Source organism: Dicentrarchus labrax, unplaced genomic scaffold, assembly GCF_905237075.1.
Source record: "Dicentrarchus labrax unplaced genomic scaffold, dlabrax2021, whole genome shotgun sequence".
NCBI lineage: Eukaryota > Metazoa > Chordata > Actinopteri > Moronidae > Dicentrarchus > Dicentrarchus labrax.
The window spans coordinates 14,940,950-14,958,202 of NW_026136707.1; the positions used below are offsets into that span (position 1 = coordinate 14,940,950).

Consider the following 17,253-nt stretch of genomic DNA (forward strand, 5'->3'; position numbering starts at 1 on the left):
GTTGCTTCCTTGATCAAACGTTCCTTTCCCTAAAACTGAGTGGGACCTGGTGTACAATTGAAGAGGCATTTGGGTCACACATAACAGAGAGTAACGTTTGTGTGCACCCAAAACAACCGTTCTTAATATGTTACTTAATGTTCTATAAATAGAACAGAAAAATACCAAACTGGACCTCAAGTGCAGTTTTATATGTTTTTATTTATTTATTTATTGTACTTTGGTCAATTTGTATTGATAAGGTTTGTGTCATAAAACAAAACTTGTGAGTAAATTGGATTTCAATTGAATTTAATATTTGATTATATTCTGTTTCTGCCCTCTGTCATTTAAAGTGACTGTCACACTTTGCAAGACAAAAACATTTACTGATTATGAACTTGTTTGGAAACAAACAGATCACACCAACATTGTACATGTTTGCATTTTAAGATATCTACATTGGATATCTCTATAGAAACAATGGTACTGATAGAGTGTTATACCATTTCATTGTGCTGTCTTTATATCATTAAAAAAAAAACTAGATGTTAGAGTCGTGATATTATATATGATAGTTTCCTCTCAGAGCCATAATGTAAAAAACTTTCTCTTCATGTGAGTGTTATGTATGTGTTTTATGTAAATATTTGCAATGAATAACATCCCAAACAGTACTTTATTTTTTACACAGAATGTTGTTGCAGTTTGATTGAGTATTGATATCCCTTCCAACAAAGTGGCGTTACGTCTAAGCATTAATTCAATTCAATTCAATTTCAATTCAATTTTATTTGTATAGCACCAATTCATAACAGAAGTTATCTCAGGACAGTTTTCAAATAGAGCAGGTCTAGACCGAACTCTTTAAAACATTATTTACAGAGACCCAATAGTACCACTATGAGCAAGCACTTGGACAAGGGCAAGGAAAAACTGCCTGTTAAAAGGCAGAAACCTAGGACAGATCCTTCGGCTCTAGGTGGGTGGTCGTCCGTCTCGACCAGTTGGGATGAGAGAGAGAGAGAGAGAGACAGACAGACAGACAGGTGCATTACCATGAGTGGTTATTGTAATCTGATTCTTGTTCCTTGTGAGGGTGAGACACTTCATTTGAAACATGTAGACCAGTTCTATATTGATCTTAAAGAATTATTGTATTGATAATGTTTATGTGTACTTAAATACTAAAGCTGATACAAGATAACTGTAGTAATTAAAATGAACCAATACCCAGCCTGTGATGCAAATATCTCTGGTACTGTTTAGACTGAAAACCTTTAAAGACACCTTGCTTGGATGTTACATTGATGAAAGCATTATGAAAGCAGAATTTACTTCACCACATCCTCCCAAAACCTTTTATTAGGTTTTATGTAGCTCCACAACTCTACTTGTACACTCAGACGTATGTCTTGTATGCACATTGACATAATATACTTTATAAACATGCTATAGGTATCAACACCAGGCAATAATGGAAAACAATAGAAATGTCAGATGTTATGGAAAATATGTTTTATTGCACACAACTCAACTCCACAATGTGTACACAGTGACTTTTGGCACTATTGTTGGAACTTTAAAATTAATTTTTCATCATTTTGACACAGAGAACATGCTGCTTATTTGGAGGATTGTCCATTTAGTTGGAGGACATGGTGTTGCGAATCCAGGAGTTGTAGTTGCAGACCTTGGCGTACACTCCAGGCTTGTTCCTCTGGGCGCAGCCATAACCCCAGGACACCACACCCTGCAGCTGACCGTTGCACACCACGGGGCCACCGGAATCTCCCTGATAGGACACAGAAAGGACAACATGTGAGCAGAGGTGTTCTGAAGGCTGGTGGGTCCACTTTAAGAAACAATGATGATGACTTCAGCTTGTACCTGGCAGGAGTCCTTGCCTCCCTCGAGGAATCCAGCACAGAACATGTTGGAGGTGATCTGACCAGGGTAGGCGCTCCTGCAGCTGCTGTCGCTCAGGATGGGGGCATCCAGGCACCTCAGACGATCAGGGTAGTAGCCTACAGAAGAAAAAGACAATGCATGTAAATATTCACACCCCAACATCTGCAACAAATGTCTTCCAGCTATATTTGCAGACTTTTACTGACTTCCAGAGCCGCTGGTGTTTCCCCATCCAGAGATCAGACAGCGGGTGCCAGAGCCGGCACAGCTGGAAGGCAGGGACACGGTGCGGACGTAGCTGTTCAGGGAGGCGGGCTTGCTCAGCTTGATCAGCATGATGTCATTGTCCAGGTTGCGGCTGTTGTAGTTGGGGTGACGGATGACCTTAGCAGAGTTGATGAACTGCTCTGTGCCCTCATTGACAGCAATGTTGTGCTCACCCAGACGCAACTGGACGCGGCTGCAGAGAGACACAGGGATTGGATTACATGGAAGTGACAAATGTGACATTACATTTGTAATGAGGCATGCAGTCAGTATCTCTGATTTAGTAATGCCAATTTGAACCAACAAAAGTTGTTGGAGTATAACTGTGGACCTAATGTATCTATCTCATTCATGGAAGCTGTGGGTTTGGATCAGCTCTGGTATCAGTTTAACCTAAAATCTAACTTACGACTTGTAGCAGTGAGCAGCAGACACCACCCAGGTGCTGGAGATCAGGGAGCCTCCACAGAAGTGGTAGCCAGAGTTCAGAGAGACCTGGTAGGCCACAGAGTTCTTTCTGCACTCGTAGCCTCCAACAATCTTGTCATCCTCATCCTCAATGGGTGCAGCGACTGATAGGAGTACAGAATAAACCAGAATGTATGTTTTGCACAAAAATGGTCAAACTGACTTTAAAAAGTAAGGTTCATACTCACATGCCACTGTGAACAGAGCCAGAAGAATGAAAGCCTTCATGGTGAGTCCTGTCTGAGCCTCAGTGTCAGTTCAACTGCACTGCAGATCCTTTTAAACCCACTCTGAGCCTCTGCTATCTGATTGACCAAGGACACGTATTTCCATATTGCTGACCATCGTGTGTGAAAACACATCTGGAAGACGTGAGTAGAGTTTTTGATAACGTCCGAAGAAGCCTGCCACCAGTCACACACACGGAATTTACAGAAACTAAGGACTTATTGATTTGTTTGAAATGATTGTTTAATGGAAATCAAGTTGTATTATCCTTACAATGCCTGTTTATCCTTCAATGAAATGTACTACATTACTACTACATGTTACTTGTAATCATGTGCTAAAGATACCATCATCTGGAGGAAAACAAATTAACTGTTATATCAACAGTAAACATGAGTTGTGTGTGTTTCATTAATGATGTTTGTATGTCAGCTACTCTTCCTGTTAAAGATTTGATGTTCCTGTCTGTCTTCTGTTTGTTCTCCAGGGTTAAAACCCTGATTCATTAGACATCATCTAAATAAACAAGACACTAATGTTAAATTGTCCAACTGTTTTCTTTAATTCAGTCTAACTGCAAATGTACAACAAATGTCCTCTGTGCATTTCACATTATTGTTGTTTATATCAATACTGTATTCATATTTAGTTCATTTTTTTCTGTTTTTTAAGGGGGAACAATACTTAGCCTCAAATATTTCTCTGGAATTGTTTGCAGTGCGTTTGGTTTTTAATAGCTGTTGATGTTATAATGACACATAGATTGTATCTTAATGCAAAATAATAGTTTTCCATACACTTTATTATTATTCTCTGTAGTCACACTAGTGAACAGAAGCAATCACATGCATACATATTTCAGGATAACGTATTTATTTGTTGTAAATATCCAATGCCTGATGAAAATAACATAGTATTTATCATCCAAGATGACTGAGTTACCTTAAATTGTTTTATATCATTTTACTGATGAGACAAACATGGGAGTCAGAATTAACCTTTATTTATGAAGTAAGAAATATTTTGTGATTCTCTCAAAATCAAAGTAATATCAAACTGTTCTGTACAACCCCTACATGTATATTAGTCATGTACTGAACTCTTGCTGTTCAGTGTGTTGATTTGTTAAAGATTCTATTTATATATTTCATTTTTATTTCATATCATATTTCATTAGTGAAAAGTATTTTATTTTGTGGCAGTTTTATTTGTTTTTGATACAGAAACTTTAGTTTTTTGTATTAATGCAGGGTTTCTGAATTTCTGGACACATATCTTCTATTCATTTCTAAATGAAAATACTGTTCATCTTCTTTTCCTCCCTGCGGATTCTCTTCACATATATTTTTATCCAACAGCACAAAACAAGGAATGACAGAGAGTGAGTTTGATGTTAATCATTTATTTTCTTCAAACAGTTGTCATAGTCAGAGAATATAGATTAATGTTCCTTCCAAAAAAGTGACTTTAGTTGGAGGACATGGTGTTGCGAATCCAGGAGTTGTAGTTGCAGACCTTGGCGTACACTCCAGGCTTGTTCCTCTGGGCGCAGCCATAACCCCAGGACACCACACCCTGCAGCTGACCGTTGCACACCACGGGGCCACCGGAATCTCCCTGATAGGATACAGATAGAAAGAACAACATGTGAGCAGAGGTGTTCTGAAGGTTGGTGGGTCCACTTTAAGAAACAATGATGATGACTTCAGCTTGTACCTGGCAGGAGTCCTTGCCTCCCTCGAGGAATCCAGCACAGAACATGTTGGAGGTGATCTGACCAGGGTAGGCGCTCCTGCAGCTGCTGTCGCTCAGGATGGGGGCATCCAGGCACCTCAGACGATCAGGGTAGTAGCCTACAGAAGAAAAAGACAATGCATGTAAATATTCACACCCCAACATCTGCAACAAATGTCTTCCAGCTATATTTGCAGACTTTTACTGACTTCCAGAGCCGCTGGTGTTTCCCCATCCAGAGATCAGACAGCGGGTGCCAGAGCCGGCACAGCTGGAAGGCAGGGACACGGTGCGGACGTAGCTGTTCAGGGAGGCGGGCTTGCTCAGCTTGATCAGCATGATGTCATTGTCCAGGTTGCGGCTGTTGTAGCTGGGGTGACGGATGACCTTAGCAGAGTTGATGAACTGCTCTGTGCCCTCATTGACAGCAATGTTGTGCTCACCAAGACGCACCTGGACGCGGCTGCAGAGAGACACAAGGATTGGATTACATGGAAGTGACAAATGTGACATTACATTTGTAATGAGGCAGTTAGTTTGCCTGTTTAGATAAGTGTGTAAAAGTAAGTCAAGTATTATGTAAAAAAGTTTTGCAGCAGCCTGATGGTGTAACAATACATTCTGTTGAATCTAAAATCAAATGTTTGCACTTACGACTTGTAGCAGTGAGCAGCAGACACCACCCAGGTGCTGGAGATCAGGGAGCCTCCACAGAAGTGGTAGCCAGAGTTCAGAGAGACCTGGTAGGCCACAGAGTTCTTTCTGCACTCGTAGCCTCCAACAATCTTGTCATCCTCATCCTCAATGGGAGCAGCGACTGTAATAGAAACAGTAAGTTAGAACTATTTTAAGAGCTTATACTCCCCTCTTAAAGAACTGTCTACAAAATGAAAGAAATTCAGTTTTTTATCACCACAAACAAACTTACAGGCTGCAGCGAACAGGGCCAGAAGAATAAAGTACTTCATGATTGTTGTCTGCGTCTACTGAGCGTACACACAGCAGGAGCAGATGCAGCGGGCTTATATACAGGCAAACTTATCTAACGCTCAAGGATTTTTCCATGTAGCTTGCACAATGTTTAAACATTATCCTGCCTGGGAAACAGCAGCATGGTCAAAGAGACTAACGAATGGATTTCCATGAGTCATTCATTTTATGCTGACATCTACAGATACATATGCAGACCTTTATATTACCACCGATACATTTGTATTGTAATTAATTGTAAAGAAAAACAGAAAGACAGGCAAAGGTTGTAAGGTACACAGATAAAACAAAATAATGTGTCATGTTTAAGTTTACAGTTTGGTTAAATTATATTTATTGAATAGACACAGGAACAGTTTCTACCCACTCTGACCAACAGTTAACTGCCCTGTACAATAACCCTAGGACTCTTAATGAAACATTCATTACTTATTTTCCACTGCTGAAAATTAAAGTTTGTTTTTTAAAAACATAAAACATAAATTCTACTCAAAAACATATACCTATGCTGTGCATACTGTATGCACTGTATCTACAGTAGACCCATGTACATAAAGATACCTGCATGTAAAATATTTTACACCTTTGCACTGTTGTAACTATCTACCAATGTTTGTTTATATTATTATTATGTGTGTATAACTGTACATATAACTCTATGTCTTTTTTTTGTTGAACTGTTTATTTATGTCTATTTATTATATAGTCTGCGTTTATACATTGAGAGCAACGTAAAACCAGAGTCAAATTCCTTACATGTGCACACATACCTGGCCAATAAAAGTGATTCTGGTTTTAAATCTGAATTAACTCTCTAGGCTTTAACAGAATCATTGCTGTGATATTAGACATGAACAGGTTTGGATGTGTCACCATGCAAATATACAACCTATTTTAGATGTCAGTAATTATTTAAGTCAAATGATTTGCTATGTTAATCTTGGGTAAATTATTAGGAATTTATTATAAAGGACAAAGAGAAAATAACTGAGACTGTTATTTGGTTTTGCGTTACTGTTTTTCTAGTTTAGCAGAGGAATGCTTCATTTAAAGCCAATCGAATATAAATTAATTATTAGTGACTTTATTCCCCATATGTTGGATTGCCTCTAGACACATTACACATTGTTTACATGTCCAGCTGATTTGTTTTGACTGAAGACTCTTCGGACACAGTGACTTAAGATCCTGCTTCATGCTCCTTCCCATGAGTTTACTGTTTATACATCAGTTCCTCTCCAAGAGATTTGAAAACTACACTAAAACGAACAGAGATGCGTTTGCTCAACATTTCCAAACTTTGATTGGTCCTGAACTAACACCCCCTCCCCCCCCCCACCCTCTCCCCCAGTGACGTCAATCGTAAGCGACGGGCTCCAGTTTGTGTATCGGTTGTTGAGCTAACAGCTGCACCGATTGTGTTTTGGTTTGGTTTTGCCTCCCCCATGTGCAGTTGTCATGAGGTAAGACATACAACCGTGTCAGCTTTCTAATCATGTCTGCTCAGCTGTCAGCCGGCCGCCGCTTCACCTCCCACTGTGCTAGCCTGTTAGCTTACAGCAGCTAGCTCCATTGCAAGATCAGCACCTAATGTATGCGGAATGCGCAACCATTGCGGATGTGGTGCAGAAAAAAATGCGCATCGATGCGACAGAACACAGAAGTCCACACCACTGAGAAAAAACAACATCGTTTTTTTTCATTTCTTTTTTTAAATGCTACCTAGTTGTAAGCAGTGTTATGTTTTGTTGTTGTATTACAGCTCTGAGGGCGATTCTCAGCCTGGAGGATGCATCTCACTGTACCACAGCTGGACGTGTAGATGTAGCTCCTAGCCAGCTCCAGATGTTTTCATACTGTGTGTATATGTTTTCAGTAACATATCAGTATAAATGAAAATGGTAGAAGTGGATTTAAGTGGCTGCAGCTGGCCATAAAAGTCTCTGGACTCCATGCCCTAGTCAGACAATATGACTGTCTCTCCCATTAAAGCTGCAGCAATGACTTGATTCCTTTGAAGAACTAAATTAAAAAGTAAAATCCCATAATTTAAGGATACGTTAACTCTGTATTTCCTATGAAATCACCACATAGTGTGTGTGGCAGCTGTGCCCAGAGCAAGTTCATAATTATCTGATACAGTATACTGAAGAGTTGTAATGTCTTTAGCAGTAGGTGCAGTTATACCTTGAACTCGTGTTAATGGGGCAGCAGCTGCCAGTATCAGAATTGGCCGGCCAGTCAGTTCTGCTGTAAATCAGGTCTGACCCATGACTGAGTACTACGAGGAGGGGGGGCTGCTGTACGAGCAATCACCTCCCATGCACATCAAAGTGGAGTCTCCGGAGGGACCCTTTGGAGGGGGAGCCTCGGAAAACGGCTTCCCCAGGGAGGATGAGGACTCGGAGGGCAGCTGTGACCAGAGCAGTGGATTACCTGGGGGACTCCCCTTCAATGTGGTAGTGGTGCATCCGAACATCATGGCACCCGGCATGTCCTCAGACGACCTCTTGTCCATTGAACAAAGTAAGCCTGAATTAGATTTAGTATTATATATGTTTGTTATACAATCATTTAATGTCCTTGTTCAGAACATGTGGCTCCTAATGGGAAGGGTGTATAAAACATGTATGTTTATAACATTATCTTGTGAAATGCCTTTATCAGCTCTGTACAAAAGCACAGCCAGGACATGCATTAATACATTTTATCTATGCAAACACAGACAGTGTTTTGTTAAATGTTACTCTTAATGCTCTATTCATTGCCAAAGGTAGTTAAAGTTCAATACTGTATATTAAGCACATATAGCTCAGTGAAAATAACACTGACACTGTTAAAGCACATTTCTCTTCCTCATACAGTATATTTAGCTTCACTTTTTTCATAGCTTCAATTTATACTTTCCCTTTGGGCTGTACTGTCACTTCTCTCTCTCTCTACAGACAGAGCTATGTCAGCTGCGCTGGCTGCTGGTGGTGCAGGGAAAAGAAAGAGTCGTTTCAGTGGAGCAGAGCTGGAGGTGTTGGTGTCAGAAGTCACCCGGTGTGAAGGAGAACTCTTTGGTCCTGCGGGGAGGCTCCGGCGGCGGGAGAGAGAGCGCATCTGGGCAGGAATCCTAGAGAGAGTCAACGCTGTGTCTAGAGTCCCACGCACTCTTCGAGAGGTCAAGAAGCGCTGGGACGACTTGAAGAGACGCAATGGAGGAAGGCTAGCAGATGCCCGCCACCGCAGCTGTTACCTGCCATCCAGCAGAGGGGCCTCGATGCTTGGCCGTCCCTCCCAGACGAGCCCCAGGCTTCATCAAGCCAGGCAAAAGCAAAGCACCAGACCAAAGCCCAGTTTCCCATGCTTCCCTGACTCTGATACAGGTAAAAATAAGTTATTGGATTACTCAGCTGTTTCTTTTATTCTATAGAAGCAACGAATATCAGTTTGTACCCACATGCAATGCTTCCTTGCAGGTGTAGGAGTGGAAGGATCAGAGAGGGATGGTTTGGAGAAGGATGAGGACAATCCTGAGCGTGAGAGAGACATGGGAGATCCTGAGTGTGAAGCAGACAACAGCATGGAGGACAAACTGGGATTAGGACTTGGTCTGGGCATAGGACCACCTCCTCCATCAGAGCGATGGCTGCCTCCTTCCCCGCTTTACAGTGCTCCTTTCCTCAACGGCAGCCCTCAGCCCAGCAGCCCTCAGCCATCACTTGGAGCACAGCAGGGTCCTCTTGAAGCCCCTCTGCGCAGTTCCTGGCTCGAAGATGAGCTACGAGGGTTAGGGGAGGCGGCGATACAGCTGGGAAATCGGGTAGAAAAAAGTCTGCGGGAGTTTGGTGAAGGTTTCAGACAGGACATGAGAACACTTGTCGCTTCACAAGAGACATTAGCAGTCAGTCTACAACAAAACAATGTCCTCTTGCAAAGGCTGTTAGGAGTGCTCGAAGCCCAGCAACAACCACAGTCACAGCAACATCGTGTACAACAAGCACACCAATCACAAACAACTCAACAGCACTTACAGCCACAGCCAGCTCAGCAGCAGCAGCAGCAGCAGCAGCTACAACACTTGGAACCACAGCAGCAGCCGCAACAACAACAACAACAACAACAACAACCGCGGATTGAAGCACCACTGCAGCCACAACTACAACATCAGCAGCAGCCACATGTAGTACAGCAACAGTCCCAGCAGCACCAAACACAAATACAGCAGCAGCCACTGGCCACCCAACATTCGAATAACCAGTCGGCTGCAGCAGCGGTACCTGCACCATCGTCCCCCGACGTACATGGCACTTTTCCCTCTGATCCACCCGCAGATGCAAATGGAGGTGTGCAGAGGCCACGGCGAGGAAGAGCAGGTGATCACAGGCGCAGAAGACGGCGCTGAGGAGAAAGTACTTAGAAACTTAAAAAGCGCACATCATGAATATGTGGTGTTTTAAAATGTGACAAGAAATGATGCTCTTTTTCTATCGACAGTATTTCTGTATAAATAAACTGTGTTATTTGGAGTTTTACGTCGCGCTCCAAATCCGTAATCCATCTCACGCTTAAGTTTGTCTTCAGAGAGGACTGAAGTGGATAGGACAGTTAGACACATGAGAGAATAGGGTGGCCTTAACATTAGCTTGGTTCCTCAGACAAACGTACATATTCCTGTGCTAAAAGACTTCCTGAAAACAGTTCTGTGGAGTGACAACTTCACTCATGAGACTTTCAATCCCCAGACAACAACATACTGTAGGTGCTGATGTTTAATATGCATGTCACTGTACATGCTTCGCAGCAATTCTTCTGACACACTAACGACATTGTCATAAAGTACTTGTAATCTGCAGTTGTTACCATATATTGTAGTTATACAGCTATAGTAATTACCTGCTAATGTATGCTTGTGCTTTTTTAACAGTTTCCTGGTACATACTTTCCCAGCTTTGGTTGGACAATAAAGTTAGACTGCGTTCTGTTCAGTGTGTTTTGAGACGAAAATGTTACATTTTAAAGAACTGACGTTTTACATCACAGTAGGCTTCATATGTTTCTGGTGGAATTAAAAAGCATACTTAAGTATGTAGGGGCTATTTATTATAATCTTGCATGCAGTATGATGGATGTGTTTGTAAGATAGTTGCAAAGAAACAGCATATGGCCATCATCTACGTAGTTTTGCACAGCCTATATTTTGTAGATAGCTACTGTTCCATTGAAATGTAACTAAACTTTAATAAAAGTCAGACATGGACTGCAAATAAATCCAGCTGATCACTTGTGGATTTGTCCCATAGCATAGGAAAAAAAAGTTATTTATGTTGAGCTAATAGAGTTGTGAAGGTGTGTGTTTTGTGTGTAGAACAACAAAACCACAGCAGTAGTCGAAAGGGACGTTTTTAATTTGAGGTGTCTAATTATATTTAATGAAATGATGAACTAAAGTTCTTTCTCTCCCCCCCAGTAAAAAGAGTTTTATTTTGAAAGTTTCTACCGGAAATCTCATTCCTTGTTCAGGCTGGCGAGCATGATCCTTGTGTGTTCTGGACAAGGGGGTGCATGGGGGAAACATGGCCGCCGTAGACCCGTCGGAGTCTCCAAAACGACAGAAATCCCCTGCGGAGGAGGAGGAAACATCTGGGGGGAAGACCGAGGCGGTGGAGTCGGGATGCGGCTTTAATAAGGAAGATGAAAGGACACATAATAAAACCACAGAGAGCCCCGACGATGAGCAGAGAGCCAGTGCTGGCAACGACGGCGGTGGTGGTGTTGCCAGCCATTCCGAGGTTAGTGTCGAGTCCGGTGCTGGAGCCGACAAAACGACATGCAATTCACCGGACGACCTAACATCGGCAGAAAAAATGACCGAGTCTCCTGGCGGCGACCAGCGGGCTTACGACTGGTCTGAAACTGAAGACGACGACGAAGGGGCGAAAACACTCAAGCAGGAAAATGACAAGTGTGGTATGCTAACGTTTTTTAATGTAATTTACAGTTAGCTTTAGCCTCCGGGCTAACCTGAGCTGTAGGTTAGCTCTCACTACCGGTTCGATACACACTGTCAACTCCACTGACATTAATTACCATCACAACTCAAGCTAGCATCCCGCACTAAAGATTGTGATCTGCGCTGATGGTGGTTAGCTGTGTTAGCAGCGTGCAGTTTGTTTGTTGATGGGTTGTTTGTTTATTTATAGTTTATGATTGTGTTATTTTGTTTGTTTGTTGTTATTATTACACAATAATACAAGTTACAATGATGTGCTTTTTCTTTTACAGACCACAATGATGTGAGAGAGAGTGCTGGAGAGGTGCAGCAGGACACACATGTTGATGAAAACATTACAGCTGATGCAGAGGAGATTCACAAGGAGGACCGCTCCAGTGAGAAGACCACGGAGACAGCACTGGTTAAGGAGACAGCGCCGGCTAAGGAGCCGGTGGGAGACGTCGATGGGTTAGAGGACGGGGTTGAAGATGATGAAGAGGCGGACCGAGGGCAGGACGCTGACACGACAGCTAAGCCAAAAAAGTGCCGTTTGGTGTGCAAGGAGTGTGGGAAGAGGTTCAACCGCCGCGAGACGTTCAACCTTCACCGCCACTTTCACGCACACGAGGATGAGCTCACGCCCCTCACCTGTAAAGAATGCGGCCTTACCTTTCAGCACCGCAGCAGCCTCATCAAACACAGAAATGAACATAAAGAGAAGGAGGAGCAGCAACTTGTTACTCCAAAGAAGGAGGTGCAAACGGAGGAGGAGGGGAGTTTTCAGTGTGCAGAATGTGAGAGGGTCTTCTCTACAGTGGATAAGCTGAGGGACCACAACTGCTGCAATACAGTAGAAAAGCCTTACCACTGCCCACTGTGCCGCCAAGAGTTCCAGTTTAAGGTGTCTGTCACTAAGCACATGATGACCCACTCCCAGGAGAGCAACTTCACATGCCAAGAGTGCAGTCAAACCTTCCCAAACACCATGGCCCTGCGTCACCACCAGCGATGTCACACCGCTCTGAAACCCTATGAATGCCCGGAGTGCGGCATGGTTTTCAAACACTACTCCGTCATGGAAGACCACCGTCGCAAGCACACAGACAACACGCGCTCACACCTGTGCAACATCTGCGGTAAGACCTTTAAGTATAGCAGCCTCCTCCATCAGCATCAGTATCTGCACACGGGTCAGAAACCCTTCCGCTGTCCTGAATGTGGGAAAACTTTTGCCTTTGCTCAGAACATGAAGGCACACTGCCGCCAGCATAGACTGCGCGAAACAAACTCCTCCCCTGAGCAGCCCAGCAAGCAGGCCCCGGTGCCCGTACAGGAGGCAGTTAGGGGGCCGGGAAAAGAGAACACAAACCAGAGCGAGGAACCGAAACGCACATTCAACTGCCCCCTTTGTCCCCAGACCTACGGGGCTCCAGCTAACCTGAGGGCCCACATGCTTATTCATGAGGCAGAGTATGAGATGCTGGAGAGAACACCCAGACCCCCCAGTGAGATTAACAAGGTCTGGGACAAAGGACACACTTGTCCCCACTGCCCGTGTGTTTATCGTGATGAATCCAGTTTAAATGTACATCTGTTAAGTCACAAATCTGCAGCACAATATTTAGAAAAGGTGGCAGCACCTCCTAAAAAACAGTTGACTCCATTAAGCAGTGATAATGTGCAGGGGAAATGGAGAAGTGATAACATAAGTATTAAGTCATATAAATGTTCTGAGTGTGGAAAAACTTTCCGCCACCGCTCAGTGTTAGAGCTGCATATGCGCATACATTCCAAGGACAAGCCTTACCAGTGCAAAGTGTGCGGCAAGGGCTTTAGATTCAGTAGCTACTTACAACAACATCTCATCATCCATACAGGCAAGAAGCCATACAAATGTCCCGACTGTGGGAAAGACTTTGCCTTCCTGCAGAACATGAGAACACATCAAAAGCTGCATCAGGAAAAACCGTTCCGCTGCACCAGCTGCCGCAAAGGTTACAGCGACGAGACCCAACTGCAGCACCATATGTTATCACATAATGGTGACAAACCTCATAAGTGTGACCTTTGTGACAAGAGCTTTGGATTAGCCTATCTGCTCCGCGATCATATGAACACACACACAGGAGAGAGACCTCATCGCTGCGATGAGTGTCACAAAACCTTTTCCTGGTTTAGCAGCCTGCTAGTACACCAGAAGATCCATGCTCGCAAGCGCCAGAGTTTCAGCCAGTATAATTCTTTCCCAATGGGTGCTAGGATGAGAGGCAGGGGTAGCCGGGGGAGGAGAGGGGGGAGGCCCATGTGGGGCTGGTCTAGACCGTTAGGAGGCTCAGGGATGGTTAGCTCTCAGCTGTCTCCATTTCCAGTTTCGGCACTGAGAGATGCCGAGTTGCACAGAAGGGCAGCCCAACCACAGTCTTCCATGCTCTCATCTCGCATGGATTTACAAGGCAGACAGCAGAAGGAGCCGTGGCTGCCGGAGCTACACCCTCAACCAGTGCAGTGGAAGGTGGACGGTGGGGAGGTAATGCCTGTTCCGTCGTCACAGCAGCAACATGCGCAGCAGACGCCGTTTGACAGCCCACCACAGCCAGGCCTACAGCAGCACCACATGAGAAGTCCAGGCTGGGCAGATAGCCCTTCAATAACTCAGTCAGGCCCCACATCTGCTCAGAATTCAGAGTCATCACACATGAAAGAGAGTGCAGCTGCTATGGTCAGCTCCCACCTGGCAGCTGTGCCAAAAAAATCCAGCCCATCAGCAGTGAGTGAGATGGAGCAGCTGAGGCAACCCAAGCCTGTTACTTGGAGCAGCACACCCACGTCCACGGTGCTCGCTTCCACAAGCTCTTTGCCACATGATTTTTCTGTTCCGTCCTACATAGATGGGGCAGCTCTGTGGAGTGTCAGACCTGCTCAACTAGCAAATTCACAGGGCTCTCCAAACAAGCTTGGTCAAGAGCTTCAGCTGCCAAGATGGCCAGGTGCCCCAGTGTCAACACAAAAGGACCCATCCATACCTCCTAAAAAAGAGGACTCTAGAGTGTGGGACATGAGTAATCCTCAAGTTATACCGTCGACTGTTAGCCAGCCAGAGAAGCCATGGAACAGCTGTGAGCTGCAAAAGCAGTGGGCTTCTGGCTTAGTAGGTGCATCCACCTCAGCTCAAATAGACCAAAGCAGTGCTATGCCAATTTCAACTCCTGTTTCTCACGGGGTCGGTAGCACCTTGTGGGACATACAAACACCACCAGGAATTCCAAAGACTATAAACTCCCCTGAGAAATTAGTAAATAGTCAAGATTTCCAGCTGCAGCAAAAGCAGGTGTCATCTGGCTGGGCCAATGTACAGAGTCAGACAGTGACACAGAAGGTTCCCATCTCCATTCAATACGAGCCTCACCGTTTTGGCCAGGGGATGGGAACGCCTGTATGGGGCTTCCAAAGTAATCCTGTGGGTCCACAAACACTGCTCACTGGGCAACTCAAACCAGGGAATGGACAGGAGCTGCAGCAACAACCAATGGTAACAGGCACTCAAATAATCATAAATCAGCCATCTCCTTTTTTCTCACCTCCACTTGCTCCGCTCCCTCCTCTTGCTTTGCCAGGGCCTCACCCTCTTCACTCTGTCGCAGTTGGTGCACTCTCAAGACCTCCACACCCAAATATTTTTTTCACACCACAGGCAGTCATGAGCGAGAGGCCACACATGCCACAGACCCTGCCCCTACCTCAGCTTGCCCCACGGACAGAACCTCACAAACTCGGATCCCGTTTGCCTTTTGCTCCAGAACGACTTCTCCAGTGCATGATATGCGGGTGCTCTCTTCCTCGGGAGTTGGATCTACAAATGCATTACTTGCAACATGCCCAAGGAGAGATTTGACATGTCTACACTAGCAGACTTAGTTATGTTGTTTTTTTTTATATATATTTTTTTCTCAGTGGAGCCTCATTTAGTTGACCCTCAGTTGTGAAGTTTGACAGCTGCAGTAGAGTGGATGGGCATTAGAAACAAAACGATAAAAGTGAAACTGGATTTAGTCAAGCACAGTCTTTCAGCTTCAAATTAGACTCCACAGACTGTTCTAATATAGGATGTATACATGTGCCATTAAATTACTTTCACTGTCTTTTTTAATGCATTTAAATGATCCAAATACTTAACCTGTTTAAACAACTTCTGAGGGGTGCAGGTTAATGAGGCTCTACAGCCTACATTTCATTTATTGCCAATGACCTTTAGATTTAGATAATATTAGTACTTTTATAGTTCTGTTCATACATCCTGAACCATTTGAACTGTGTTTCTTCATGTACAGTATACTGTGTGCCTTTTATGAGTACAGTCTGCATGTCTGCTGTCTTGGTATTCTAGGCCTAGTTTGTGCTTAAGGTAGACTCAACAATGTGACCTCACTCCCAAAACACACAGAGCAACTCTTTCTAAGATACTGTAAAGAAATGTATGTTTTTGCTTTTGAAGAAGGGAGGGGTGGGTTGTTGGGCTCACAGAATACGTGCACCAGAACATACAATGCAAAGGCTGACCGCATACAGTACAACCCTGTTAGGAAGCACTTGTATTCACAGCGCCATTGACTGGATCCAAATATCTCTTGAATAAGGTTCACATCGTGATAATTTGGTCAAAGCAAACGTATCTGTAAACAAAAGGTGACGGTTACATGTAACGGTAATATCAGATTAAGAGTTTTCTGTAAATTTGACTCTTGAGTGGTTATTAGGAACAGAGAGAAAGCAGCGTCATTACACAATTATTAATGGCACTGTTATCAAATTTGTAATAAATTAAACTTGGGTTTATGTGATGTTTTGTCAATAATTTTTACAATGGCAAGACGAACATGAAACCGATTATATAAAGTGGATGTTTTGCTTCATTTCTGGCAATGTGTCATGACTGATATACTTGACAATTAAATTTTAAACTGATTTCTGGGTGGCAGTTGCACCTACGGTAAACTAATGAGTGCCATGTAATGTGTATCTCGTACTAGAATGACTATTTCAGATTGGAATGTACCCATGTTTATAAAATTAAGTCCACTTTTGAGTACAATTCAATGTATTTTTTGTGAATACTGAATGACTTCATTCCATAACTAGATTTAGCTGGGTACAGAATCCCATTTCCTCTGTTATGATAACGGGCATTTGAGTAGCTTTGGTGGCCCAATACTGTAAGTGACTGAAAAATCTTCATTACTACTGTAAAATAAACACAGTCCATTTGTAAAAAAAAAATTTAAATAAAAATGTCCCTGTGCGTCTTAACATTCAGCGTCTTAAGATTCAAAAACATGTGCCCTTCTACCTCTATCCACTGTTTTAGCATGGAAAGAAATAGAAATTTCCCATGATGTCTACATATTGAATTAAATAAAACTTGCCTTTGATTATAAACACGTGTTGCACTGTACTTGTTAGGTAAACCTAATTCAGGGGTTTGAATTTGTTGGTGGAAAATTTAAAGTATAAAATGGAAGTATGCATGAAGACCAATGAATGCTAATTGTGATTAAAGTCTTAGCATATGTCTGAATTTCTGCCTGCCTGGAGGAAGAACACAAATGTTCTGCCTCTGCAAAGAGTAACTTTAATCTGATCATATGGGACTGAAATCTCCCATACAGCATTACTAAAAACACTATAATGTTTTGTCAACT

General features: G+C 43.3%; 4 protein-coding genes across 5 annotated transcripts; 2 read left to right on the forward strand and 2 right to left on the reverse strand.

Moving 5' to 3' along the window:
- Positions 1 to 1,475: 1,475 nt before the first annotated feature.
- LOC127366573 (trypsin-3-like) lies at positions 1,476 to 2,928 on the reverse strand. The gene is made up of 5 exons (XM_051405638.1): positions 2,814 to 2,928; positions 2,567 to 2,729; positions 2,097 to 2,350; positions 1,870 to 2,006; positions 1,476 to 1,774 (listed from the first exon to the last, which is right to left on the reverse strand). The coding sequence occupies exons 1-5, from the start codon at positions 2,851 to 2,853 to the stop codon at positions 1,625 to 1,627; spliced, it is 744 nt and encodes a 247-aa protein (XP_051261598.1). The 5' UTR covers positions 2,854 to 2,928; the 3' UTR covers positions 1,476 to 1,624.
- A 1,311-nt stretch (positions 2,929 to 4,239) lies between these two features.
- On the reverse strand, positions 4,240 to 5,668 carry LOC127366572 (trypsin-3-like). The gene is made up of 5 exons (XM_051405637.1): positions 5,516 to 5,668; positions 5,242 to 5,404; positions 4,797 to 5,050; positions 4,570 to 4,706; positions 4,240 to 4,470 (listed from the first exon to the last, which is right to left on the reverse strand). The coding sequence occupies exons 1-5, from the start codon at positions 5,553 to 5,555 to the stop codon at positions 4,321 to 4,323; spliced, it is 744 nt and encodes a 247-aa protein (XP_051261597.1). The 5' UTR covers positions 5,556 to 5,668; the 3' UTR covers positions 4,240 to 4,320.
- Positions 5,669 to 7,847: 2,179 nt separating this feature from the next.
- si:ch211-261d7.3 (mastermind-like protein 2) lies at positions 7,848 to 10,833 on the forward strand. Its single transcript, XM_051405576.1, has 3 exons — positions 7,848 to 8,103; positions 8,523 to 8,948; positions 9,042 to 10,833. Exons 1-3 carry the CDS (start codon positions 7,848 to 7,850, stop codon positions 9,965 to 9,967), a joined length of 1,608 nt encoding a protein of 535 aa, XP_051261536.1. The 3' UTR covers positions 9,968 to 10,833.
- Positions 10,834 to 11,063: 230 nt separating this feature from the next.
- zgc:66448 (uncharacterized protein LOC327401 homolog) lies at positions 11,064 to 16,990 on the forward strand. 2 transcript variants are annotated; one of them, XM_051405518.1, is made up of 3 exons: positions 11,064 to 11,532; positions 11,848 to 15,086; positions 15,249 to 16,990. In XM_051405518.1, the coding sequence occupies exons 1-3, from the start codon at positions 11,139 to 11,141 to the stop codon at positions 15,447 to 15,449; spliced, it is 3,834 nt and encodes a 1,277-aa protein (XP_051261478.1). In that variant the 5' UTR covers positions 11,064 to 11,138; the 3' UTR covers positions 15,450 to 16,990. The 2 variants fall into 2 exon arrangements, with proteins under 2 accessions (XP_051261478.1, XP_051261477.1); XM_051405517.1 differs by having other exon boundaries at positions 11,065 to 11,532; positions 11,848 to 16,990.
- The last annotated feature ends 263 nt before the right edge of the window (positions 16,991 to 17,253 follow it).

Coding starts and splice junctions, on each gene's coding strand:
- LOC127366573 (XM_051405638.1), bottom strand. CDS start 2,853: ATGAAGGCTTTCATTCTTCTGGCTCTGTTCACAGTGGCAT. Junction 2,351..2,566: donor GCTGCTCACTGCTACAAGTC/GTAAGTTAGATT, acceptor GTCTCTCTGCAG/CCGCGTCCAGTTGCGTCTGG. Junction 2,007..2,096: donor AAACACCAGCGGCTCTGGAA/GTCAGTAAAAGT, acceptor TTTCTTCTGTAG/GCTACTACCCTGATCGTCTG.
- LOC127366572 (XM_051405637.1), bottom strand. CDS start 5,555: ATGAAGTACTTTATTCTTCTGGCCCTGTTCGCTGCAGCCT. Junction 5,051..5,241: donor GCTGCTCACTGCTACAAGTC/GTAAGTGCAAAC, acceptor GTCTCTCTGCAG/CCGCGTCCAGGTGCGTCTTG. Junction 4,471..4,569: donor GAGGCAAGGACTCCTGCCAG/GTACAAGCTGAA, acceptor GTATCCTATCAG/GGAGATTCCGGTGGCCCCGT.
- si:ch211-261d7.3 (XM_051405576.1), top strand. CDS start 7,848: ATGACTGAGTACTACGAGGAGGGGGGGCTGCTGTACGAGCAATCACCT. Junction 8,104..8,522: donor CCTCTTGTCCATTGAACAAA/GTAAGCCTGAAT, acceptor CTCTCTCTACAG/ACAGAGCTATGTCAGCTGCG. Junction 8,949..9,041: donor CTTCCCTGACTCTGATACAG/GTAAAAATAAGT, acceptor GCTTCCTTGCAG/GTGTAGGAGTGGAAGGATCA.
- zgc:66448 (XM_051405517.1), top strand. CDS start 11,139: ATGGCCGCCGTAGACCCGTCGGAGTCTCCAAAACGACAGAAATCCCCT. Junction 11,533..11,847: donor GCAGGAAAATGACAAGTGTG/GTATGCTAACGT, acceptor TTTCTTTTACAG/ACCACAATGATGTGAGAGAG.